General features: G+C 30.9%; 2 protein-coding genes across 4 annotated transcripts; one reads left to right on the top strand and one right to left on the bottom strand.

Moving 5' to 3' along the window:
• Positions 1–986: 986 nt before the first annotated feature.
• On the bottom strand, positions 987–19,933 carry LOC130800897 (zinc transporter 8-like). Of its 3 annotated transcripts, none has more exons than XM_057664632.1 (5): positions 19,673–19,933; positions 14,279–14,348; positions 8,981–9,126; positions 7,112–7,356; positions 987–1,622 (listed from the first exon to the last, which is right to left on the bottom strand). In XM_057664632.1, the coding sequence occupies exons 4-5, from the start codon at positions 7,307–7,309 to the stop codon at positions 1,167–1,169; spliced, it is 654 nt and encodes a 217-aa protein (XP_057520615.1). In that variant the 5' UTR covers positions 7,310–7,356; positions 8,981–9,126; positions 14,279–14,348; positions 19,673–19,933; the 3' UTR covers positions 987–1,166. The 3 variants fall into 3 exon arrangements, 2 of the variants coding, with proteins under 2 accessions (XP_057520615.1, XP_057520607.1); XM_057664624.1 differs by lacking the exon at positions 19,673–19,933 and adding an exon at positions 14,474–14,761; XR_009039512.1 differs by lacking the exons at positions 987–1,622; positions 7,112–7,356; positions 8,981–9,126; positions 19,673–19,933 and adding exons at positions 9,134–12,697; positions 14,474–14,780.
• Positions 16,707–22,091, top strand: LOC130800887 (zinc transporter 8-like). The gene is made up of 2 exons (XM_057664613.1): positions 16,707–18,377; positions 20,451–22,091. The coding sequence occupies exons 1-2, from the start codon at positions 17,778–17,780 to the stop codon at positions 20,904–20,906; spliced, it is 1,056 nt and encodes a 351-aa protein (XP_057520596.1). The 5' UTR covers positions 16,707–17,777; the 3' UTR covers positions 20,907–22,091.
• The last annotated feature ends 796 nt before the right edge of the window (positions 22,092–22,887 follow it).

Here is a 22,887-nt window from a genome sequence, read left to right as displayed (position 1 = left end):
GACTGGGTAAACTCATGAGGTAGCACCTTATCTTCACCTTATATTTATTCATAATCCACGTTATATGCTCCATAAAATCACAAACTTTTACAAATTCAATTTTACATCTAATTTTATTTAAATAATACTAACAAACTTTTTATATTGAGTTTATGTCAACTAATTTCATTTTTTTTTATTTGATACTTGATAGGTAATTGACTAAATGTGTTGATAATTTATTTTATTTTTTTCACTTTTCTCTATTTGTTTTATTTGATTAAAAAAGACAAGTGTCGATATTATAGGGATGGTCATGGGTCCAAAATTCCATTAGATACACCACTATTTTTTGGTTTTTGGATCCAATTTTTTGAGACATTGCCTATTCGATTCCAAAATCAAAAAATATAAGGGTCTAAGTATAGTTCTAAGGTCTTTAGACCCAGGCCAACTAACCCTTTTTCTAAATCCATTTAAGACTTAGACTAGCTAAACCCATCTCAAACTCTGTAAAATTGAACTATTATACACTTTAAAATCTATTTTAAGTTCATTCTAAACTTATTTTTATATTTATTTGAACTCAATTTAGATTTAAACCCATCGAACCATTTTAGTACTAATAAAACATTTGAATGTTACAAAATTTAATTATGAATAATTAAATCAAAATTCATTTAGGACATATTTAGAATCCTAGACCTATTCGATCAGGTCTAGGTCAAAAATTTTCAGACCCTAAGGTCCGAGTCTGTATACGATTCCACAAAGGTGATATACACACCACTACAAATCATTATTTGTGCCACTAATTATGTCACGATCACTTTTCCCACGATAGTCTCTAGCCTGAAATTCTTACTTATGTCACGATTGCAATTGTGATACAAGTGATGATTTGTAGCAGTGATAATAGGTTTGACAAACAAAAGCCATGGCAATCATCACAAACCAATCGTCTATTTTTGGAATTACAATTCCTTCGGTCCAAGCAAAGTGTTAAATTAAAAATAATTCATGTTTTTACTTTTAAATATCAATAAATAATGATACTTACAAAGGATCGACAAGCTCATTGATCCATCACTCAAACTTAGAATTTAGAATTAAAAAAGAAAAAGTTTTAATAAAATAGCAAAAAGTAATGAAGCTTAAAAAGCTTAAAGAAAAAAAAAGGGAAAAAATCAAGCCCAAATAGCCAAAACAGCCATAAAAGCAGCACCAAGAAGCAAGGAAACATTAGCCCCAAAGAAAAGGGTGTTATTGTTATGAACTCTAGGATTCATAAAGTCTTGAGCAAGAAGATCAACAAGGGCCATGTATATCAAAATCCCAGCAGCAACAGCATCTAGCAAACCTTGAACAATGAGAGCAGTTGGACTACTTTCATCATATACATTTGTAATTCCAATTCCAATTGCTATTCCAACTGGTGTTGTTAGTGAGAAGAACAATGCCATGCACATCATGGATGCTGATTTGAATGATGCCTGAACAATGCATCCACCAAGCCCAACTCCCTCGAAGAATTGATGAAAACATAAGGCTGCCATTAGAGGCTTGATGCTTTCCACATCTTGAGATGTGCCCAATGCTATTCCTATGATCACCGAATGAACTACTATGCCCATCTCCAACACCTATATATTGCATCAATCATGTAAACATACACCCATTTTTTGATTTGTTCATATATGATCATATAAACTTAATTTCATGATTAAAAACATAAAATTGCTAAGCAAGCAATATAATGTCATAGAATGAGATAAAAAATAATTTTATATAATATATTTGTAACTAATATTAAGCCCGACAAAAGCTGATCGGACCTTCAACCAAATTTAACCTAATTCGAAATAACTGACTTTGGATTAACACTTTTGAGTTAATTAAGGAAAAGGGTCGAACTGTTAATTAAATAAGTTAAGTTAAGGTCAAATTTATGCATATGTAACCAATTTATTTAAACGAGTTAATTTTGTGTCAAGTATAACCTAAATTTGATAATTATTGTATATTCTCTTTTTTGTGGTAATAAATACAATTAAATTAAACAACTTTTCAAGTGGGATACAAATTAAACGTTTCAAAAATAAGGTATTAGATACCATAAACACCCTAAAATGAATAAAATTGAGTCGATAAATGAGTTGACCTAGTCTCTTGTGATTTTCAAACTACTTAACAAAACAAGTTAATTTCGATTTGATGTTTATGTCTCATTTTTATTACTCAAACATGAATTCGATCCGATGTGATTTGTTTGACTAACAAAATTATAATACCAATTCTCAGGTTATGCGAGCGTATATAACTATAGGAAGTTATCATTAAAATGGTAAATCTACAAGCCCAAAAACCCTCGGATGAGGAATGACGCATGCCATGTAGGAATTTAGTCGATCAAAAAAATATCTGCATGATAACATTTGTTCACAAAGTCCCTTCCATTAAAGAGGTTCGAACAACTTGTATATAAAATTAGAATGTGTCATCTACGAGATAATTGTTGAATACAGGGGGATAATCATACTCACTGCACTCTTTTTCCCTTAGTTCAAGTTTTTATCCCATTAGATTTTTCCTGACAAGATTTTTAATGACGCAATATTAAATAGAAATATTATAATAATATTTTACTCTTTTTACATAATTAGAATGCTATTAGAATGCATTTAAGGGGGAGTGTTGAAATATAGTGTGAAAGGTAATTAATGAATATAGTGTGAAAGGTAATTATGAAATTTACCCTAATGTGAATGCATTCAATGTAACTGTAGATGAACTTGCCTATAAATATGAAAGTTTACCAATGTAAAAAAAACACACCAATGAGTAAAAACATTTTCCATCTTCTAACTTTTACTCATTTTATTTCCTCCTTATCTCTCTAAGTTTTAACATGAATCACTTATTCACATTCATGGGCAAATTTGAGATACTTGTGTAGGGTGTATAGGGTGGGTTGAACACTCATCGTGATCTACATGTATGATCGAACCAACTCGGCTACTAATATTTTATTTTATATGTTATACAATTCAACTTTAATAGGATTTTAATTAAGTGAAATTCGAACCTAAAATTCACCTGGTAATGAGTTATGACACATGATGCACTTAAATGACTCAGATGATAATCTAATTAATAATATTATGTTAGAAGTGATTATGCAAAGAAATTAACAATAAATATATTATCTGAGAAGTAACCTTATATCTAATACGTTCTAACTCGGTTAGATCTTGAGGGGTAGATCAGTTAGGTGCCGACCCATGAGCTTGACCATGGGTAGAATGAGTGTGAAGATGGACATATCCATCGTGCTCTCCATCGACCGCACCGGGATTGGAATAATGAAGTTTACTAATATGCCCCGTCACATAAGCATTAATTATCAAAACACCCAATAGAACCAAGCATGGCCGCAAGACCAGCAAAAGGGAAATTTGCCCAAGGATTTTCCTTAAGGCATGGACTCGTAAGGCTCTCGAGTGCATTGGGTAATACGTGAATAAATTCCGTCGACAAAATTACTCATGCCGCAAAAGATTTGACAAGGAAAAATACATTGATTTGAGGATGAAAAGCCGAAAAATGTGTCCCTAAAATAGAGAGACAAACTTCACATCCACTCCATACTAAAATTATAACTAATGCTCCGATTTTGTATTTTAAAGTGTTTATTTGAATCTTCTTTTTCTTCCCTGTCGCAGGTGTATTCACCTCCAACTAGTAAAACTCGAAATAGAATAATAACAATAGAAAATAGAATTATGATACATGTTCTTCTATTCAATAACATGTTTGTTTGCCTTTTGTGATTGAGTGTTTTGTTCTTTGGTTTTCTTATTATAAGGGGTTTATATATATATATATATATATATATATATATATATATATATATGACTAAAAAAAACTTAACAGAAAAAGGAGAAAATAAGGATAAATGAGTACATTGTTAGTTTTTTTTTCTTAATTAATTAATTAGAATTTTTTTTGAATCTAAGCTAACATATATAAGTCAATTAATAAAAGTATGTAAAATAACTAATATACGTGAAAGATTCGGAATTAAACATGGATGTTTACAAAATGTGGCCATTTTAATTTACCCAAATTCTGGAATGACTAGGTTTACTGAGACCATTTTTATTTGATCAATACAATGTACATTTAATATCTTAAAGTGATTACTTATAATTTTAAAATAATTACTTTTATTATCTTAAATGATCACTTGTTCTGAATCAAGGTCTAGGGTCTTTAGACCCGATTCCGAACTAAACCCTTGTTCTGGACCGGAACATTTACGACCCAAGTTTGTTAAATCCGTCAGAGTCGCTCTACACTTGACCTAAAAACTTATTTTAATACTAAAGAAATATTTAAAATATAAAAATATTTAAATTTTAGATAATTAAATCAAAATCTATTTTGAACTATCTAATAGTGTCGTTTCTGGCATTGTATGGATCCTATGCAAACTGAAAGAAATAGGCCTTCCCTGTAGGGTCGATTCTGAACTAAACGGTGTTTGGAAAAATAACAAAGACGAACCTAATATATTATAATTAACATTAATAATGTAGACGTGTTATATAATTCTTAAATGATAAAAGAACTACTCAAAAATTGCAAACTTTTAAGTGTCTACTTCCAGTAACTAGTATTTTCTAATTCTAGGCCCTAGGCAAATATCTATCTTGCCTATAGTCAGGAACGACTTTGCTATTTATTTTGACCTTAAATCCATTAGACCCGACAAATCTAAGTTCGAGTTTAAATTTTTAAACCCTAATCACCAAAAAATTAATATTACATATTATTAATTAATCTATATTACATCCACCATTGTGATCTCTTACCATATTTGCATAAGAATGAAGTATATACTTGTACGTACAAAACAGTACTACCGTCGTACCGTACCAAGACGTAAACTAGACATAAAAAAGTCAAAGTATAAATTTATATCTATTGATATACTTCTAAATTGTCTTATACACTTTTTTTATTTAATCATTTTAAAATATTTTCTTAACACATAGAAAAAAATCATGTCTATTTTAAATTTTATTCCTACTTATTTCCTGCGAAACACGGACACGGCACTCAACTTGCGTGTCAGCGTGTCGGACACGTGTCGGACACGGACACGCGAAAATCCGTGTCCGACACGCCAAATGAAGTGTCCAATATTTTAATATTTTTTCGGACACGTGAACACGGCAAGGACACGCGACGGACACGGCAAAGGACACGGCAAGGACACGTGTGTTATTTAAAAAAAATAAAAAAATAAAAAAAATAAAAAATTAAAAACCGAGTACTACAGCAGCCAAACCAGGACACCCATTTTGAGGAGATTCTTCCTGAACTTCCTCAATCTTATAGCGTGCTTTGTCACCAAATTTCTGGTATATTACGGCTTTCGGTGTTAATGTTGGTTTCTTCATTGTCGCAGAAGATGATGATGATTTGGCTTCCATTTTTGTACTGAATTCAGTTGAAAATTCGAGGATTGAGAAGAAAAGGGGGAAAATTGGAGGAATTTGGGGAGAATAAAGTGTTTTTATAGTACACTGCTTGGGAATGAGGAAGTTGTGTTGGAGGGAGGGGATTTCAGGGGTTTTGTATTGTTTTTTACTTTATGGCTTTACCTTCGTTTGAATGGACCACCATGATTCCAAAACACCCCATTTTATTCGGCTAATTCTTTTGAATGACCGTCTTTTTAAAGATTAATGTTTATTTATCGTATTTTTAATACCTACTTATATTATTTTTAATGCTTGTTTATGGTATTCTTAATACCTACTTTCAATATCATGAATGTCTATTTATATCATTTTTAATGCCTACTTACAATATTTTAAAAAATATATAATAGGCCGGCCAATTAAAGATGGTCTCTCAAAGTGACCATCATTCACAAGAATTTGTGTTTAATTTACAGCGAGTCTTGTGAGACCGTTTTATTGTGAGATGGCCCCGTATTAGCAGTCAAAATTTGTCAATAAACCATCTCAAACAAAAGCTTAAATTGATATCTTATATACTCTAACATGTCTCCTCACACAAGAGCCCGTCAGGCTATAAATTTTAATGTGATTTTTTCTTAAGAGTTCAATTCTTAATTGTGGTTTTTTAATGTGTTTATAATTTGATTTTTAAATTTTTTTTTGAATTTGTATGACTTATTTTAAATACTTATGTTGTTTATTTGGTACTTATTTGCATTTTATGTGATTTTTATGTTTTTAAAGTGTTTATTTACAAATATCAAATGAAAGATTGTAAAATTATCTTTAATTTGATATATTTTTTATATTACCATTTTCGTGTCCCCGTGTCCACCATTTTTAAGTTGGCGTTTTTCCGTACCCGTGTCGTATCCGTGTCCGTGTCCGTTTTAGTGCAACCTAGCTTATTTCCTTAACACATAGTTCTTTAACTTATACATTTACCTTTTTAGAGGTTATAATAATTTTTTCTAATATAAAGATACCAAATTTTCAATTCTTGTGCAAAATTCTTATGTAGCGGATTAAAACCGATAAAGCTAAGCAAGGCCATCTCGTAAAACTTAGGAGCCATATGTCAATCTTATCTTATAAACTCTTACGATTTATGAAAAGAAAATATCAAAATACTATTACCTCATAAGGTCTCTCAATTTAGACTAGTAATATTATGTTGTAAAAATTTCACATGTGAAACAAGATCACACATCGATAAAATAGTGAGTTGTAGACTTACAATATATTGGGTGGGCTAATCTCCTACCACCATATAGTTTTGAGAAACAATACACCTTACTAAGCGTATGTGCAAGTCAACACTCATGACCCGATGGTTTATGAGTCCGAACCCATGAGTGGGCTCTTATGGTGTGACGAATTGTCATTGCCTAATATATTAGACTGTTTATTACTTTGTTAATTACCCCATGTAAAATAGTAAACATATGTTCGTGGTAATTAAAACAACAAATCGGATAGGTATAACAATATAATTCTGGGGCTCCTTTGATAATGAAAGCCCATGCTGTAGACCACTTTGCATATGCTTGCATATGCTAATCGACCAAACATCAAATTAAATACATAATTAAGAAAAATACCTGAGATGTAACCCTGTACCTAATAATTTCAACTCGACTTAACCCTGTAGGGAGTGGAGCATGACTAGCAGAACCATGAACATGATGATGAACATTACCATCTTTATCCTCCTCATCACCATTCCCACAATTGTTAACTCCACTAAAATGTCGAGTCGCAAGACAATCCATGATCAAAGTCAAAAGTGCACCCACCATAACCGCAACACCCGTAAAAGGAAAACTCAACACAACGGAATCTTCACCTATACACGGATTCGTCAAATTCTCAAAAGCCTCCGGTAAAATATGAATCAAAGCCGTACATAAAATTACTCCAGCAGCAAATGTTTTGACTATTACAAATGTTGACTTATGGGGTTGGAGCCCCGGTATGTTTTTACCAAGTATTGGGAGAAATACACCAAATGCACTTGCACATAGTATGGCAATAATTGCACCTACTTTGTATTTTATGGTTGACCCATTGTTTGATTCTTCTTCTTCGTGGTCGTGGTCATGGTCATGGTCATGGTCGTTTTTAAGACAAATGCATTCTTTTGTTTCTTTTCCATGGCTGTGTTGGGCTGATACAAGGTTGAAAATGGTGGTAAGGATTAGGAGGAGAAGGAGAAAAATGGTTTTGTTTGAAAGTTTTTGGGATGATGCCATGGATTTTAAGTTGTTTTGTCAAACCTTGAAGAAGTTAATTAGGGATAATGATTCATTTACATATGTATATATATATATAGTTGCATTGAATATGATCACTTTTTTATTTAAGTTGAAGGAGTTTATTATTTTGGTTATTACTTTATTAATTATATTAGTATATTAATAAAAAAACAAAAACTACACATGTATGTGTAATATATAGCTTTGGTCTTATAATGATGAAGTTATAAGTTGTGTTGTATGAGGAAATGGGGTACATGTAATTTTGCTACCTCTCTCATTTATTATACATAATAGGCTTATTGTTGATGATAAAGGATGCGTAAAGAAGGGTTTTTATTGATAATTTTAAGGTTAATTGCTATGCATGTGCATGCATGTTTGCCAATTCGATGAGTTTTATTTGAATTTAATATTAGAAATTATGGGTTAGCCTATAGTTGAGGGTTTTGCCTTTTATTTTTGTGTGATATGGGTTCAGTTAACTCATGACCTTGCCTGTAGAGATTATCTAATCTACAATTAAATAAAAAAGTTTGTCATCTTATCTAATCTACAATTAAACAAAATGAACGACTTATTAGTCATTACCTTGATTAGAGATGACAATGGTTCCTAGACCCGACCCTAATCTATGGACCCGAGTTTGTTTTGGTGAATCTAGGTCCTATACATATTTTTAGACCAATCAGATCCAAATCCATATAATACTAACGGATTCGGATCTAGGTCTTGAAAAATATCTGGATTCATGGATTCAAGAGATCTATTTTATTTGATCTATGAGTGTCAAGGAACCAACTCAATCAAAAGTTTAAGCTGATGGTTGAAGCCTCAGTATATGTTATATACTCTAACACAGCCCTCACATGAGAGCCCTTTGGGTTAGAAGTGTGAATGTGGCACATGTTTTCCTCATATCCGACGCTAAATGTTCCACTTTAAATGAGTGATGGTGAGATTCAAACTCGTAATTTTTTATCACGCTAATTTCTATTACCATGCCAAGGAGCCAATTCAACCAAAAAGTCTTAAACTGATAGTTAAGACTTTAAAATAGGTTATATATATACTCTAACATGGAGGAGCAGCGCACCATTTGCTATAGGGATTGAATTGAGTAGGACTAACACACAAAATATAATTTTGACAAGCAATTTCATTATTTAAGCAAGGATCGCCACCTAGTACTCATTGTAATTGACCTTCACTTACGATGATGCTTGAAAGCGGAAGATTCATAGGAACGACGACTCAACTGGTTCGCACCAATGCACCATTGTTGCACCACTTAGTAAGATCATGCTAAAAATGGTTAGCTTAAGAAGCTTAGATCAGCCATATATATGTTATCCCGCTGCCTGCACCAAATGACAATCCAGTTGGGAATAAAGACAATGAAATTACACTAATAATACTTCTAGAAAACACATCAAACGTACACTCAACTTGAATTTAATCTATTATTTTCATTATTAAAGATTAAAACTCCATAGATATCGCAATGCGAAGCAAAATTTAACTAATTACGCAAATATAAGCTTGGATTTGTTTTGGACCCGAACCCGCTACGGGATTCGTTGGATCCGGATTTGGGTCCTAAAAAGTTGAGCCCACGGATCCGGATCCGGATCCGAATCTAGATCATCCTTTTAAACAGATATGAATCAAGGTCCAATTAGACTTGGTCCAAATCCGCCTCGTTGTCATCCCTAACTTTTATTTAGAGTTTAAGAAGTTTCAACTATACATAATTATTTACTTTTTTATATCAATTGTTTCATTAAATCTTTTTGAAATATTATGAAAAGTACATTATTCTTTCAATTATTTTCATCAATATTTAAGCTAATTATTAAAATTATAGATTGTGTGTTTTTATTATCACTTTATAAAACCAATATTTAATACTCTGCCCAGAGCCTTATAAATAATGTTCAAAATAATTTTGTTAATATAGCAAATACCCCATAGGTAATTAAAAAGATATGTGCACATTTTTTAGAGTAACACAACATGATTAAACAAAAAATATGTGCACATTCAAAGAAAGCCATAATTGTAAAAGTACGTAAATGTTATTGCGTATACGGCTTGCAATTTGCAAGGCTGATTCTAAACGGGTGTATTTCCATGCATTCTTTTATCTCCTTTAGAGCATGCTCCTTGTAATCTTATTATTGTTTGAGCTAGTGTCCAAATTGCATACTATGCTATGATTTTCACCTTAATGTTCCCAAATGAATTTTTTGAGGATATATTCATATATCCTTATGAAAAAGGAATAGCCTCTAAGTATAATTGACATTTAAATGAAGCACCACCTTGCAACAGAATTTAGCTACATCTATCCACTGTGTAACTTATCCGTGTAAGGCAACAATTAATGATTTATTGATAATAAATAATTAATTATGCTTTGGATAGATAATTGGTGAAGAATTAATATGTTTAATTTTTATATCTTCGATATTACCTTAAATTAAGTAGTTTATTCAATAGATAAACAAAGTTTTTCATGCAAGTACTATGGGTCTCTAGGAGCACTCACGTGTTATATACACCTTCCTCTATGAATGCTATTGTCATTTACGTACACCTAGTTATTTAGACCACTATCTACAGGACCGGTTCTAAGCAAGTGTAAGTCATGCCTACGTCTAAGACTCCAAAAAATTTTAATTTTCAATTAATGCTAAGGTTCGAACTTTTCTATATATAACAGTTTAGGAGCCTATAAATAATCTTTTGCCCGAGCCCCCAAGATACTAGGGTCGACCCTGACTGTCCCACTCATTTAGGTGAACGAGTAAGCAACAAAATTAGGTGAACGAGTAAGCAACAAAATTAGTTGTACGTATTACTAGTCGGGTTTTGAGTTAATTATCTAAAATAAAATAAAGTACAATAAGAAAATAAAAAATAGGGTGATTTTCATTTATTGGTTCGTAAGAAAAATTCCTTACAAACAAGAGGGTGAAAGAGAAATTTATATGGTAAATAGTAAGAGTTGAATTTTCAAGCCTGTGAAAGGAAAAATATTAACTGTCAATTCATCTTATGATTCTCAATGATTCGTTTTTATGCATTTGATATAAAATTTGAAAATTACAAACTAAAAGTATATCAATGTACATTGTCTCACAATATGGCATTCATTTTGGGAGTATATTTCTTTTTAAAATCGTCTCTTTATCCTTAATTATGATTATTTTAATTAAGGTCGGTTCTTTGGCTACCCGAGTTGGCCGACTGCCTAGGACTCCTAGAAATAAAGGGCCTTAAATATTAAATAGTGTTATACAGGATCGATTCTGAGCAATATTTTTTAAGTAATTTATTTGTAAAATTTTTTATATTTAAAGTAATATGATATTACAATATATTTTATCTTAAATTATTTTTCTCGAAGTGAAAAAATTGTATCATTTAATATAATACAAAAGCCTTATTTTAAAAGACATCGTAAAAATAAATAAAGTCTCTTAAATTATTTTAATATATTTTTGATATATCCTTTTGATCTAACTCCTCACGAGTCAGGACCTCACCCTCCTTCCGGAAAAGGAAAGATAAAACTTAAAAGAGAAACCTTCCAATTCTACTCTTTCTGAGTTGATTTTGCAGATTTGTTAATAACTTTAAGACTGCAGTGCAATACGCAGGGCCAGAACACTTATTAGTATGAGTTTCTTACCAAAATATTGTTGATTAATTACAAAATTCCCAAAATAATGTTATATAAGTTTAAATTCTCAAATTAATGTTTATCTAAGATATGTTGTTTTCTACCAAAACAGCTTATCATTATTACTAGGGGTGTTTATTAGCGGGTATTCGACATTTCAAATACTTGAAAATTTAGATTCCTGATTAGTCGGGTACCTGTCTTAATAGTCCGTGCCCCGACCCGATTTATCCGGGTTTGGGTACCGGATAAATCGGGTAAGGACACCGGGTTCCCAGTTTTAGGGGGAAATTTTTATTTTACGGTATCAAATGGACCCTACTGGCATATTCGGTAAGAACATGCCATTTGTAACTTGATAAAACTCAACCGTAAGCAACAAGATATATTAATAATGGGTTTTGATTAACCTCAAGTCTTTTACTGTAATAGCTTAATCCTGTCAGTAATGCTTTGTGTTATGTATTTTTTAAAAAATGTTTCGTTCTTTGGTAGCTTGTTAAATTTAGGAATATGAAATATGTTGTAATCGTATATTATAGCAATCATCATTTACTTGCATTCTACTACTGTTTCTTACTTTTGGAATATATTGTGCCTGAAATGCCCAGTAAATTCTGCCCAAAAATATCATAAATAAAATCAGGTATTCGGTGTGCCGATCCGATTTATTCGGATACTCGAAAGTCGGGTTCACGGATAAATTGGGCCGAATACAGGCCATTTAAAATAGGTACCCGACTAACCGGGTACTCTCTAATGAATATCCCTAGTGAAAATAATAAGTTGTTTTGGTGAAAAACAATATATCTTAAGTGGACATTAAATTTTGGAATTTAAACTTATATAACAATAGTTTGAGAATTTTATAATTAATAAACAACATATTGGTAAAAAAAAAAAAAACTCTATTAATATGGACAATTAAAAATTGAGTTGTATTTCAGCCGAAAAGTATTTGTTTTCTAAAGAGGAATTGGATTCATTCTTACCGAGCACTCTCAATCATACGTACATGACATCAGTTCTTTTCACTTATTATTAAATTCACTTATAATTAAATGAAACGGTTTCATATAATTTAAGATGAATTGGACTTTTAGAAAAAATTATTCAGAATAATTTTATTTATTATCCATCAGCTATGAATAATTCCTAATATTGATTATTTCTAAATAATCTAATTTTTTTATATTTTTTATTGACAGCACCATTGCCACATTTTGGCCGGCTATAATAGGTACCTATCGCCAAAGAGAAATAGAGTTAGACCAACGAAAAAGTATAAAAAGGAATATCCGATTAAAATATAAAAGGACGTGTTATTAGTAAAAAAATATTAATTACTCCCTTCGTTCTTTTTTGATCTTCCACTTTGGGTTTTTCACATATATTAAGGAAGATAGAATCTTTGGATTGTAGTGGGTATTATTTTAATTAAATAGTAGTGTGAATTAATGATTGTATTGGAAGTATGAGGTTGTAGTGGGTATTATTTATATTAAATAGTAGTGTGAAGTAATAATTGTATTGAAAGTATGAGAGAAAAAATAATTATAAATAAAAGAAAATGGGTACATTAAAAGAAAAGGGGGGTTTTAAGGGATAAAAGTGGGATAAAAATTTTCTAAAAATAAAAAGTATTCTAAAGTAGAAGAACTTTTAAAACTACCCGTTATAGTAATGTGGAAGATCAAAAAAGAACAGAGGGAGTAATAATAGAAATTATTAATAGGGATGATCAATATATTAGCTTTGGACTATTTTTTTATATTAGAAGTAGTCCTCGAATCGGCAAAAAATAATAGAAGTATGAGTGGGCCAAATCTCCAAGCTAGGTTGACTAGCCAAAGGGTAATAGTGTTCACAGAATGTCGTCATTACCAGCTAAACAAAAGTACATCCACATTTCTAATTATTTGAAATTTGTTTTATTTTTTAAAAGTCAAGTTTACATGTCGAAATGATGTCCTAAAATTGCAACATTTTATTTATTCCGATATTGCACCTTAAAAAAATAGAAGAAAATGCTTTAGAAATATATTTAGTGTGAAGTGTGAACATATCAGTGAGGGGGTTGGCGTACTGTTTTTATTAGAGTTAATTAAACTATTTTTAATGAATAAATCATTATTTGTCTTTAATGTGACTTGGTGGTAAGAGTTAAGTTTTGTTATAAAATGATTATCTTTCCCGTTCCTATCGTAAAGTTGAGAATATGTCTTTGTCATATACAACTGATTATACAATTGACTTTTTCACGAAATTAAAATATTGACTCATTCATAAAAGCGACATAATCAATTACGTATACCTCTTAACCAGAAATATATATAAAATAGAAATTGTAGACTTATGCTGAATGTGATAGACATATTTCACGCGTTTAAAAGTCTAACTGTTTAACAATGACAACTTAACCAACAAATCTATCTTAATTAGATGTTAATATAAATAACTGTAAACAATTTAGATGATCTCTTGTCTTTATGTTTAATTAATCTTTGATGGGTAGATCTCTTTTTCTTGTTCCAATGTAACCCAAAATTGGTAAGTAATAAAAGTTCTTATTACCTCCTTAATTAGCTTCTTCATTTTTTACCAAAAATTCCATCATTACTACAAAACTTTTGTATTTCCTTCTATAAAATCTTCATAATCAATACATATGAAGGCATATATAATTCATGATTTTACTTGGTTGTAAGAAAAAAAATAATACATACATATGACTAAAAATTAGATAAAGCATAGCCAATCAAATAAATCTCAATTTCTAACAAAATATGGCAGGACTTGTTAGAAGGAGGAATCAAACAACAAACCTGGAATAGGAAGTTTTTAGGAGTAGAGCAAACTTGTTGGGTTCATGCTTTGTGGGAACTTGATTTCGTTCTGCAACAAAACAACTTAACCAGTCACGAGGAATTTAGGTCTGAGCCTGCTTAGACCATGGATCGTATTATTTGATTAAAGCCCTAATAATAAAAAATATAGTAAAACATGCATTTAACACGCACATATAATAGTAGCCGAGTTGCTTCACAACTATTATTCTGAATTCGCCCCTGACTACAATTAATACTCGAGACTTGATTCGACCAAATAGGCAACCAAAAACTAAATTAGCCAGATTTTTCACTTGAAATGGAACTGCAAATGGAAGTGTAAATGTGAATGATACTAATTCTGTGTGGCTATGCCATACTTGAAATTGTGTAAATTCAACAATTTATACGTCATTTAGACTATAAGAAACACAGTGGCTAAGTAGGTTGGTGTCTTTTACTTAGTAGGAATACCATTTTATAGGCTTACACTTCCATAAACACACAAGAGCTGAACATTATGTTCGAGTATCAGTGCCAAAAGTGGAGCTCCTTGGCCCACTCATGATCTAAAATATGCACTATTTTTTTGGTTTCACTCCATTTGTTTCATTTTTATCCTATGTAATAACTTTTAAAAGAAAATTATCATTATTATTATCTCAATGAGCGCCATTCAATAGGATCTGAAGAGGATGGGAAAAAAGGTAAACCAATACTCTTATTTGTTAATCATTTTAATAGTGATTTCTTTTACCGGTTGATTTTAAACATACTGCTATAAGTAATGGTTTTTTTTGTGCTTTTTAAACATTGTAATACAAACTCTAGCCTATGTAAGGACTTAGCCACATTCGTTAACCTTGTAATACTTGGTGATGATTTGTTTAACAAAAGGAAACATAGTAAATATAGTAAATGATGTATATAAGCTTTGCATTGTACCTCAAATTCCACTCTAGATAGGATTAATTAATGATATTTGGGTAATATAATGTAATTTCTTTAACTCATTTAATTTGCATTATTTGTCACTTTAGATTCTTCATTCATTTTGCATTATTTTTATATTTGAAAATGAACTCATTATACATTATAACTTCCTTTAAATTTTATGCAAACAATTTAATTTATCTTTTCATTTATTATCAAATATCCACTTTTTCTTAAAAAAAAAACAATTTTTATTTAAATCTAATTCAAAAAGACAGAGTATTATATACGTACTGTATAAATCTTTTACTTTTAACTACCTAGCAAAATGCCAAATCATGTGATTAATACATGATAGCTACGCACTTTACTATTTGCCACAGTTTAATTCGAAAACTCCATAGCTTAATTGAATACATTTTAATGAACATATATATCATCACATTTGACTTAATATGCAACTTAATATATTTAATTATTTATATATTAAACTATATATATTTAAAAAATTATAAAAAGTTACTATATTGAAAATATACAATTAGATATTTCAAATAAAATCTAACTTTTGTTATGTTTTTTTTACACATTAATTGCAACATATAAATAAGATTAATTAAACTTAAATTAACGTGTCAATTTCACATTAGAGGCATTTATATGTCCACCGTCTTATTATTAAATTGAGTAGTACTCCATATTTTTTATTAGAACTAGTTGATGACACACAAATTGACTATATAACTGATTATTCATATATGATAATTTTTATTCCATAACCATGAAGAATACTGTCTCTTTGAGGTGAGAACAAAAGGCGACATATTTTCGTTGACTTGGAATAAGGGATCAACGATTCAACAAATAGAGTTTGGCAAATAGTTGATAGCTAATAGTTAATAGTTAATTCTAATAGTTGATTTGACCAACTGATTTTATTAACTGATATAACCAGCTGATTTTGAACACGTTGTTATGAGCAACTTATTCAAAAACACAGCTTATTCGTACCAATAAACTATTTTAACCAGCTAATTTACCAAACATTAGCATTAAAATTTGCCAAACCTCCCAAAATTTAAGAACTTAGTATTTAGTTTATTACAAAACTCTAATTTTTAATTATTTAAATTGGCAAAATTATGTAGACATCCCCCTGCTTGTTCTCCATTAGTTATCTACTAATGAAAGGTATGACCGTTGAATAGAAAGGACAAAACAGGCTATAGTGTATGGTCTTTAGTGTTGTTCTTGGCATTATATGGGCACTAGGCAATCTGAAAAAAATGGGCTCTCTATGAAGGGTCGAATCTGAACTTAAACGAGTGTTTAGAAAAATAACAAATACAAAACCTATATTATAATTAGCATTAAAAATGTAGACGTGTCATATAATTCTTAAATAATAAAGAACTACTCATAAATTGCAAAGTTATAAGTGTCTACTTTATTAACTAGCAAGTTAGCGCATGAAATATGAGGACCACAACTATTAAAAAATATTAAACTTAATGAGAAACATGTTGGAAACAAAAGAAATATAAAAATGTTAAAATAAAATTAGTAGAAAATATGTGCGTGAAAACCATAAACATTAATAAAATATTAAAATGAGGATGAATAAGACTTATTATTTCTAAAATTTGTGACATAAATAGAAAGATTTTTTGAGAAAATAACAAATAAAACGACCTAAAATGACAAATAAAAACAACTTAAGAACGGAGGGATGAGTATGACTTATTATGGCCTTTTTTATAAAATTGTTAAAACATACGTAATACAAACAAAAAAAAATATTATATTATTTATTATACTATTAATAGGATTTTTTTATCTTTTACTTTAAAGCCTAAACATAAACAAGACAGCCATGGATATAGGGAAACCACGCACATAGTACTCCCCTCCGTTTAAACGATTGCACTATTCATAACTGGCACAATTATAAAAAAAATTGGTAGTAATTAACCACTAAATTGTACGGGGTATTATGATAAAGGGTTAGAGAAAATAAGAGAAAATTCGCAGATAAAAAATTAAACAAAAACATCACCCAAAATGGAAAGTGCGGCAATTAATTGTATAGATGGAAGGAGTACTGATTTAGTCTTAAGTAAACTTATTCATTTGGATAATCAGATTGATTTCGTATTAGATGTTTTGAATCGGTTTAAAATCGAGTCTTGTATTCATATTAATTTTTATATAATTTTAAATTCATTTTGAAGTCGAAACAAATTAAATTCAATTATATGACTAAATAAATATCAAATTATCAAATCTGTTTTAAACCCTTTAGTCTTAAGTCAACCAAAACCTTTAATGCTACACATTGCAGTGTTTATTGTTGACCTGGCTAGCGACTTCTAATTGTCTTGTACTGATTATGTAGAAGTATATAAGTATGAAGAAAATGGTGTCCACACTCCACATATAAGTTTGACAAACGAAAGCTAGCTAAAAATTTTTTTTTGTCTCTAGCTATCTGTTCATCCTTTAATTTCAATTGGAAAAACTAAGAATTAATCGTCTATTTTAGGATTTAAAAGTGAACGAAAGCATGTTATTCGATAGAAGAAAAAGTATCCTAATTCTATTCTCTATTGTTTTTCTTCTATTTCGAGCTTCATTAGTCGCAGGTGAATGCACCTGCGACTCGGAAGAAAAAAGAGACTCAAATAAACACACCTTAAAATACAAAATCGGGGCATTAGTTATAATCTTAGTATCGAGTGGCTGTGGAGTTTGTCTCCCTATTTTAGGGAGACATTTTTCGGCTTTTCACCCCCAAAGCAACATATTTTTCCTAGTGAAATCTTTCGCGGCAGGAGTAATTTTGTCGACGGGATTTATTCACGTCTTACCTGATGCTTTCGAGAGCCTTACAAGTCCATGCCTTAAGGAAAATCCTTGGGCAAATTTCCCCTTTACTGGTCTTGCTGCCATGCTTGGTTCTATTGGGTGTTTGATAATTGACGCTTTTGCTACGGGGCATTACGGTAAACTTCATTCAAAAACCGGTGCGGTCGATGAGGAGCACAGTGGACATGTCCATCTTCACACTCATGCTACCCATGGTCACGCTCATGGGTCTGGTCCTGATGCTACCCCTCAAGGGTTAACCGAGTTAGAACGAATCAGATATAAGGTTACTTCTCAGGTAATATACCTATCAAATTTATTGTATTAAGAGTTCTTGGCTTCTAGCATAATAGTATTATATAGTTAATAAGTGGTATCCTATATATACATACATTAATGTGATTAATTATGGCTGAATTAAGGCTCGAGTCTATTAAAGCTACGAACCGGGTCACTTAACACTGAATTGGCTTATATATTAAATGATAGCCGAGTTGGTTAGGTGTGACTGTTCCGCCCACCCTATACAAGTATCTTAGATCAGCCCGCTAATGTGAAGAAGAGATCTAATAATAAAGTTAAGTCTCTCTAGTAGTCCATAGTACTAGTTTAAATATTCATTTTTAGTCTCAAACAGAGATTTCATTTTTAACCGATTAATTATGTATAGAAGAACCTATAGAGTAAAAAATTGATTTTAGAGCTTCATCCTTTTAATGTAGATTATAATTAAATTTAACAATTTTGCTGAACACTAAATTCAATTATTTGTTAGCTCTAACCCATTTATTAAACATAAACATACAGTCAAGAACGAATATGCTTTCTAAGTTGTGAGTTGTCAATTATTGTGCTCAACAAACGATCAATTTTTCTTATTTTAATGCGACAAGTATTATAAATTGTTTACAAATTATCAAAAGAAACGATTTCATGGTGATAAGTTTTTCTTATATTAATGGGATATGTATAAATCAATATGTATAAATCAACAAACAATCAGTTTGTCTTCCAGTGTTCATTTAGAATCTTTAGATGATCGATGAATTATAGAAATAAGTTAATTATATAAACTTGATTAATTGGACTTACATAATCTTGACCTAAGTATCTGAATTTCAATTTGATCAACCCAAGCTGAAATACTACATTGATCAAAATTCAAAACTCTGAAACAAATCCAAAGAAAATTTGATGTATCCAGAAACAGAACTTATGTCCAATAAATCCCAGAAAATTACTTAAAACTAAATAATTAATGATTGTTATCAGGAACACAGAAAGATAAACAGAGGATTGTCAGATCTAACCCTAACCAAAAAGACCGTCTACCCAACAAAATTTCAAAATTTGGTGAACATTTCTGATGTTTTTGGTGCAATATGAGACCGTCTACCCGACAAAATTTATGACTTTTGGCTTAAATAGAGAGAGGAAGGAAAAACAAAGTAGACATTAACAAAGAGTTTCAAGCAAAAACAACAATTCCAAGAAAAATTAAACTAATTTGCAAAGCAGGAAAGAATCTATAAAATTTAACATAAACCCTAACTTTTTAAAATAATAGAAATTGACTGAAATTGAGAGAAGCACCGTAAAACTTGAGAGGAAAAGCCGTGATGATGGAGCATATACAATGTGGAAATGGAGGAGGAGCCACGTCGGCCGTGGAGATGGCAGACGGAATTTTGGGAGGAAGATAGGAGGATAGGCGGAGCAATTGTGACTTGTGAGGCAATATTTTTTAGGTTTTTACTTGTTAACTGAAAGACTCTATCTCGTTGGCTCTTTAGGGTTGTGTATCATCTTTTGGAAAATGGGTGGGAATTAGAAATTACATGGAGGGATTGAATTTTTTGGATTTTCACGATTTAGGCGACAAGATGTATTGTGTGGCCCATATGATAATCTTTTCTTATTTGTTCCTTACTTAATCGCTTTGAGTTTGGGTCACGCAGAACGAAAAAGTGTAGTGCATAAATCACATTTGGGCTACAGTACAGTTGACGCCCAAAAACCTATCTTGTGATTCATCTTTGTTGGAGTGATGACGCCCAAAGCCATCTTTGTGCCACATTTATTTATGACGCCCAAACTCAGTGAAATTGACAATTATCCCTAATCTTAGGATTATTTTTCGCAATTCGTCTTATATAAAACTGTCTCACCATGAGATGGACTCATATAATTAGTCTTTTTGTCTAATTGATTATTTTAAAATTATAAATAATTCCTTTAATATTATAAGTAATCACTCTAAGATTATAAAAAATGACCACCTTAACTATAAAGTTATAACGATGGTCTCATCATAAAAGTTTGTATGATATAAACAAATTAAAAAGTGATTTACAATTGATGCAATATATAGGTGTTGGAGATGGGCATAGTAGTTCATTCGGTGATCATAGGAATAGCATTGGGCACATCTCAAGATGTGGAAAGCATCAAGCCTCTAATGGCAGCCTTATGTTTTCATCAATTCTTCGAGGGAGTTGGGCTTGGTGGATGCATTGTTCAGGCATCATTCAAATCAGCATCCATGATGTGCATGGCATTGTTCTTCTCACTAACAACACCAGTTGGAATAGCAATTGGAATTGGAATTACAAATGTATATGATGAAAGTAGTCCAACTGCTCTCATTGTTCAAGGTTTGCTAGATGCTGTTGCTGCTGGGATTTTGATATACATGGCCCTTGTTGATCTTCTTGCTCAAGACTTTATGAATCCTAGAGTTCATAACAATAACACCCTTTTCTTTGGGGCTAATGTTTCCTTGCTTCTTGGTGCTGCTTTTATGGCTGTTTTGGCTATTTGGGCTTGATTTTTTCCCTTTTTTTTTCTTTAAGCTTTTTAAGCTTCATTACTTTTTGCTATTTTATTAAAACTTGATCTCATACTTATGGTGATTTCATTTATGTTTTAGTTTACTAATTATCACACACATTAATTCACTAATTAACATATACAATAATTTATATAATAAACTCTAAGCTTGATGCCATTGGTGTACTTTTATCCGATTGATACTTATATGTGTGAGCTTGTAAGACCCGAATTTAATAGTTGTAAACTAATTGTGATACCCAAGTTGAGTTTTAAAAGGATTTATATCTACCCATATCAACAATGTGCATCTTCTTTTCAAGGGAGCTCATTCACTAAAAAAACTCTGCATTTAAGCATCTTGGTGCGCACGAGTTTTTCGAGGTGCGCTGAGTAAATCTAAAATGCACTAAAAGGACTTGTGTTGGTCTGTAGAGTCACTCTACAACCTCGATAGATAGTCACTGGTGGTCCAATAAGGCGGGGGTATTACAAATGGTATCTTTGCAACCTTACGACCTTGGTTGACATTATGGTCATTGCACCTAGTGGGGTAAAAGATGTTGAAACTAAGGTGCAACAAAGATGATGCATTCATAAGTGGGGTAAGTATGATGCCCTGGACTAAGTTCTAAAAAAGATTGATAAAATACCCATATCAACAAAGTGCATCTTCTTTTTAAGGGAGCTCATTTGCTAAGAATTACGCAGTTAATTGTGCTTGTTGGAGAACAATCTTATGATGGGTGACCTTTTGGGAAGTTATCCCGAGTGCGCTTGAGTGAGACTAATGTGCGCTCAAATAACTTGTGTTGGTCTATAAAGTCAGTCTACAACCTCCATGGGTATCATGGGTGGTCCTATAGAGTTGGGGTGTTACAAGTGGTATCAAAGTAACCTAGAGATGTTGACTAATATTGTTTTCAGTGCACCTAGCGAGGAAAAAAATCTTGAAAAGTTTTCTCGAGTGTGCAAGAGTGACGCCAAAGTGCGCTAAAAGGACTTGTGTTGGTTTGTGTGGTCAGTCTACGGCCTCTATGGGTAGTCACCGATGGCCTGATAAGGTCATAGTGCTATACTAATCCTATTAGATACAGATCATAGTTGGTTTCTAGCAAAACACTATGATCATCTAAATTAATCGAATGTGTTTTGCCTCCATAATTCATCCCATTTACATATAATGTTCACGCTTGACCAAAAGACACTCATTTCTTTCAATAATTTATGAAGGTTTAAACAATAAGTTTCACACTTAAATTCTACTCCTTCCTATTCATCTTAAGTGTCATATTTACTCTATGCATTCTATCCAATGCATTTATTTAATCCTTAAAATATTTAATTATGTATAATTAAAAATTATAAAAAGATCATATTAATAAACTTTACATTAAAACGAATAAAATAAGATTCCATATGAGTATGATTTAATTTATAGATTAATAATAAAATATATTTTATGAGTAATAGATAAATAATATCAAAAATAAATGGGACACATTAAGTAAATAGAGGAGAGTATTATTTATATTTATTGTATTACACACCTTAACCTTGTCATTTGCAGACCATTCATCATAATACTAGTTTTGTCTCTCCTTCATATTTTATCTTTTTGGATTTTCATTAGGTTTTCACCAAGTCATTTTGTCTCATACATATAAATAAATTTAAATATGCTAAAATATTTATTACCTAGTCATAAATAAAAATTTAAATTTGTGAATTGAAGTTTCTTGACTTTTTTAAGAATGAATTGAATAAAGTTTCAATACTTGGTTTAAAACTCCATGTAATAAAGAACTATATTTTTTCTATAAAACTAAGATCATGGAATAATTAAAAAATATGTGTGTTATGTAAAGAAATTAGTGAAAGACATGATTATTATTCGTGCAATGCACCATGATTTCTTTTTTAGAAATAAAATAAATTATATTTAAGTAATCTATAAATAATTAAAATCAATATATAAC

The sequence above is a fragment of the Amaranthus tricolor genome, chromosome 1 (assembly GCF_026212465.1).
Source record: "Amaranthus tricolor cultivar Red isolate AtriRed21 chromosome 1, ASM2621246v1, whole genome shotgun sequence".
Lineage (NCBI taxonomy): Eukaryota > Viridiplantae > Streptophyta > Magnoliopsida > Caryophyllales > Amaranthaceae > Amaranthus > Amaranthus tricolor.
Note: the sequence above shows the minus strand (reverse complement) of the source record. Positions and strands in the feature narration are given on the sequence as shown.

Excerpts from the sequence above, each read along its gene's own strand:
- LOC130800897 (XM_057664632.1), bottom strand. The coding sequence starts at position 7,309 with ATGGTGGGTGCACTTTTGACTTTGATCATGGATTGTCTTGCGACTCGA. Across the intron at positions 1,623-7,111 it reads GGTACAGGGTTACATCTCAG|GTGTTGGAGATGGGCATAGT; the intron begins GTATTTTTCTTA and ends TGCAATATATAG.
- LOC130800887 (XM_057664613.1), top strand. The coding sequence starts at position 17,778 with ATGTTATTCGATAGAAGAAAAAGTATCCTAATTCTATTCTCTATTGTT. Across the intron at positions 18,378-20,450 it reads GATATAAGGTTACTTCTCAG|GTGTTGGAGATGGGCATAGT; the intron begins GTAATATACCTA and ends TGCAATATATAG.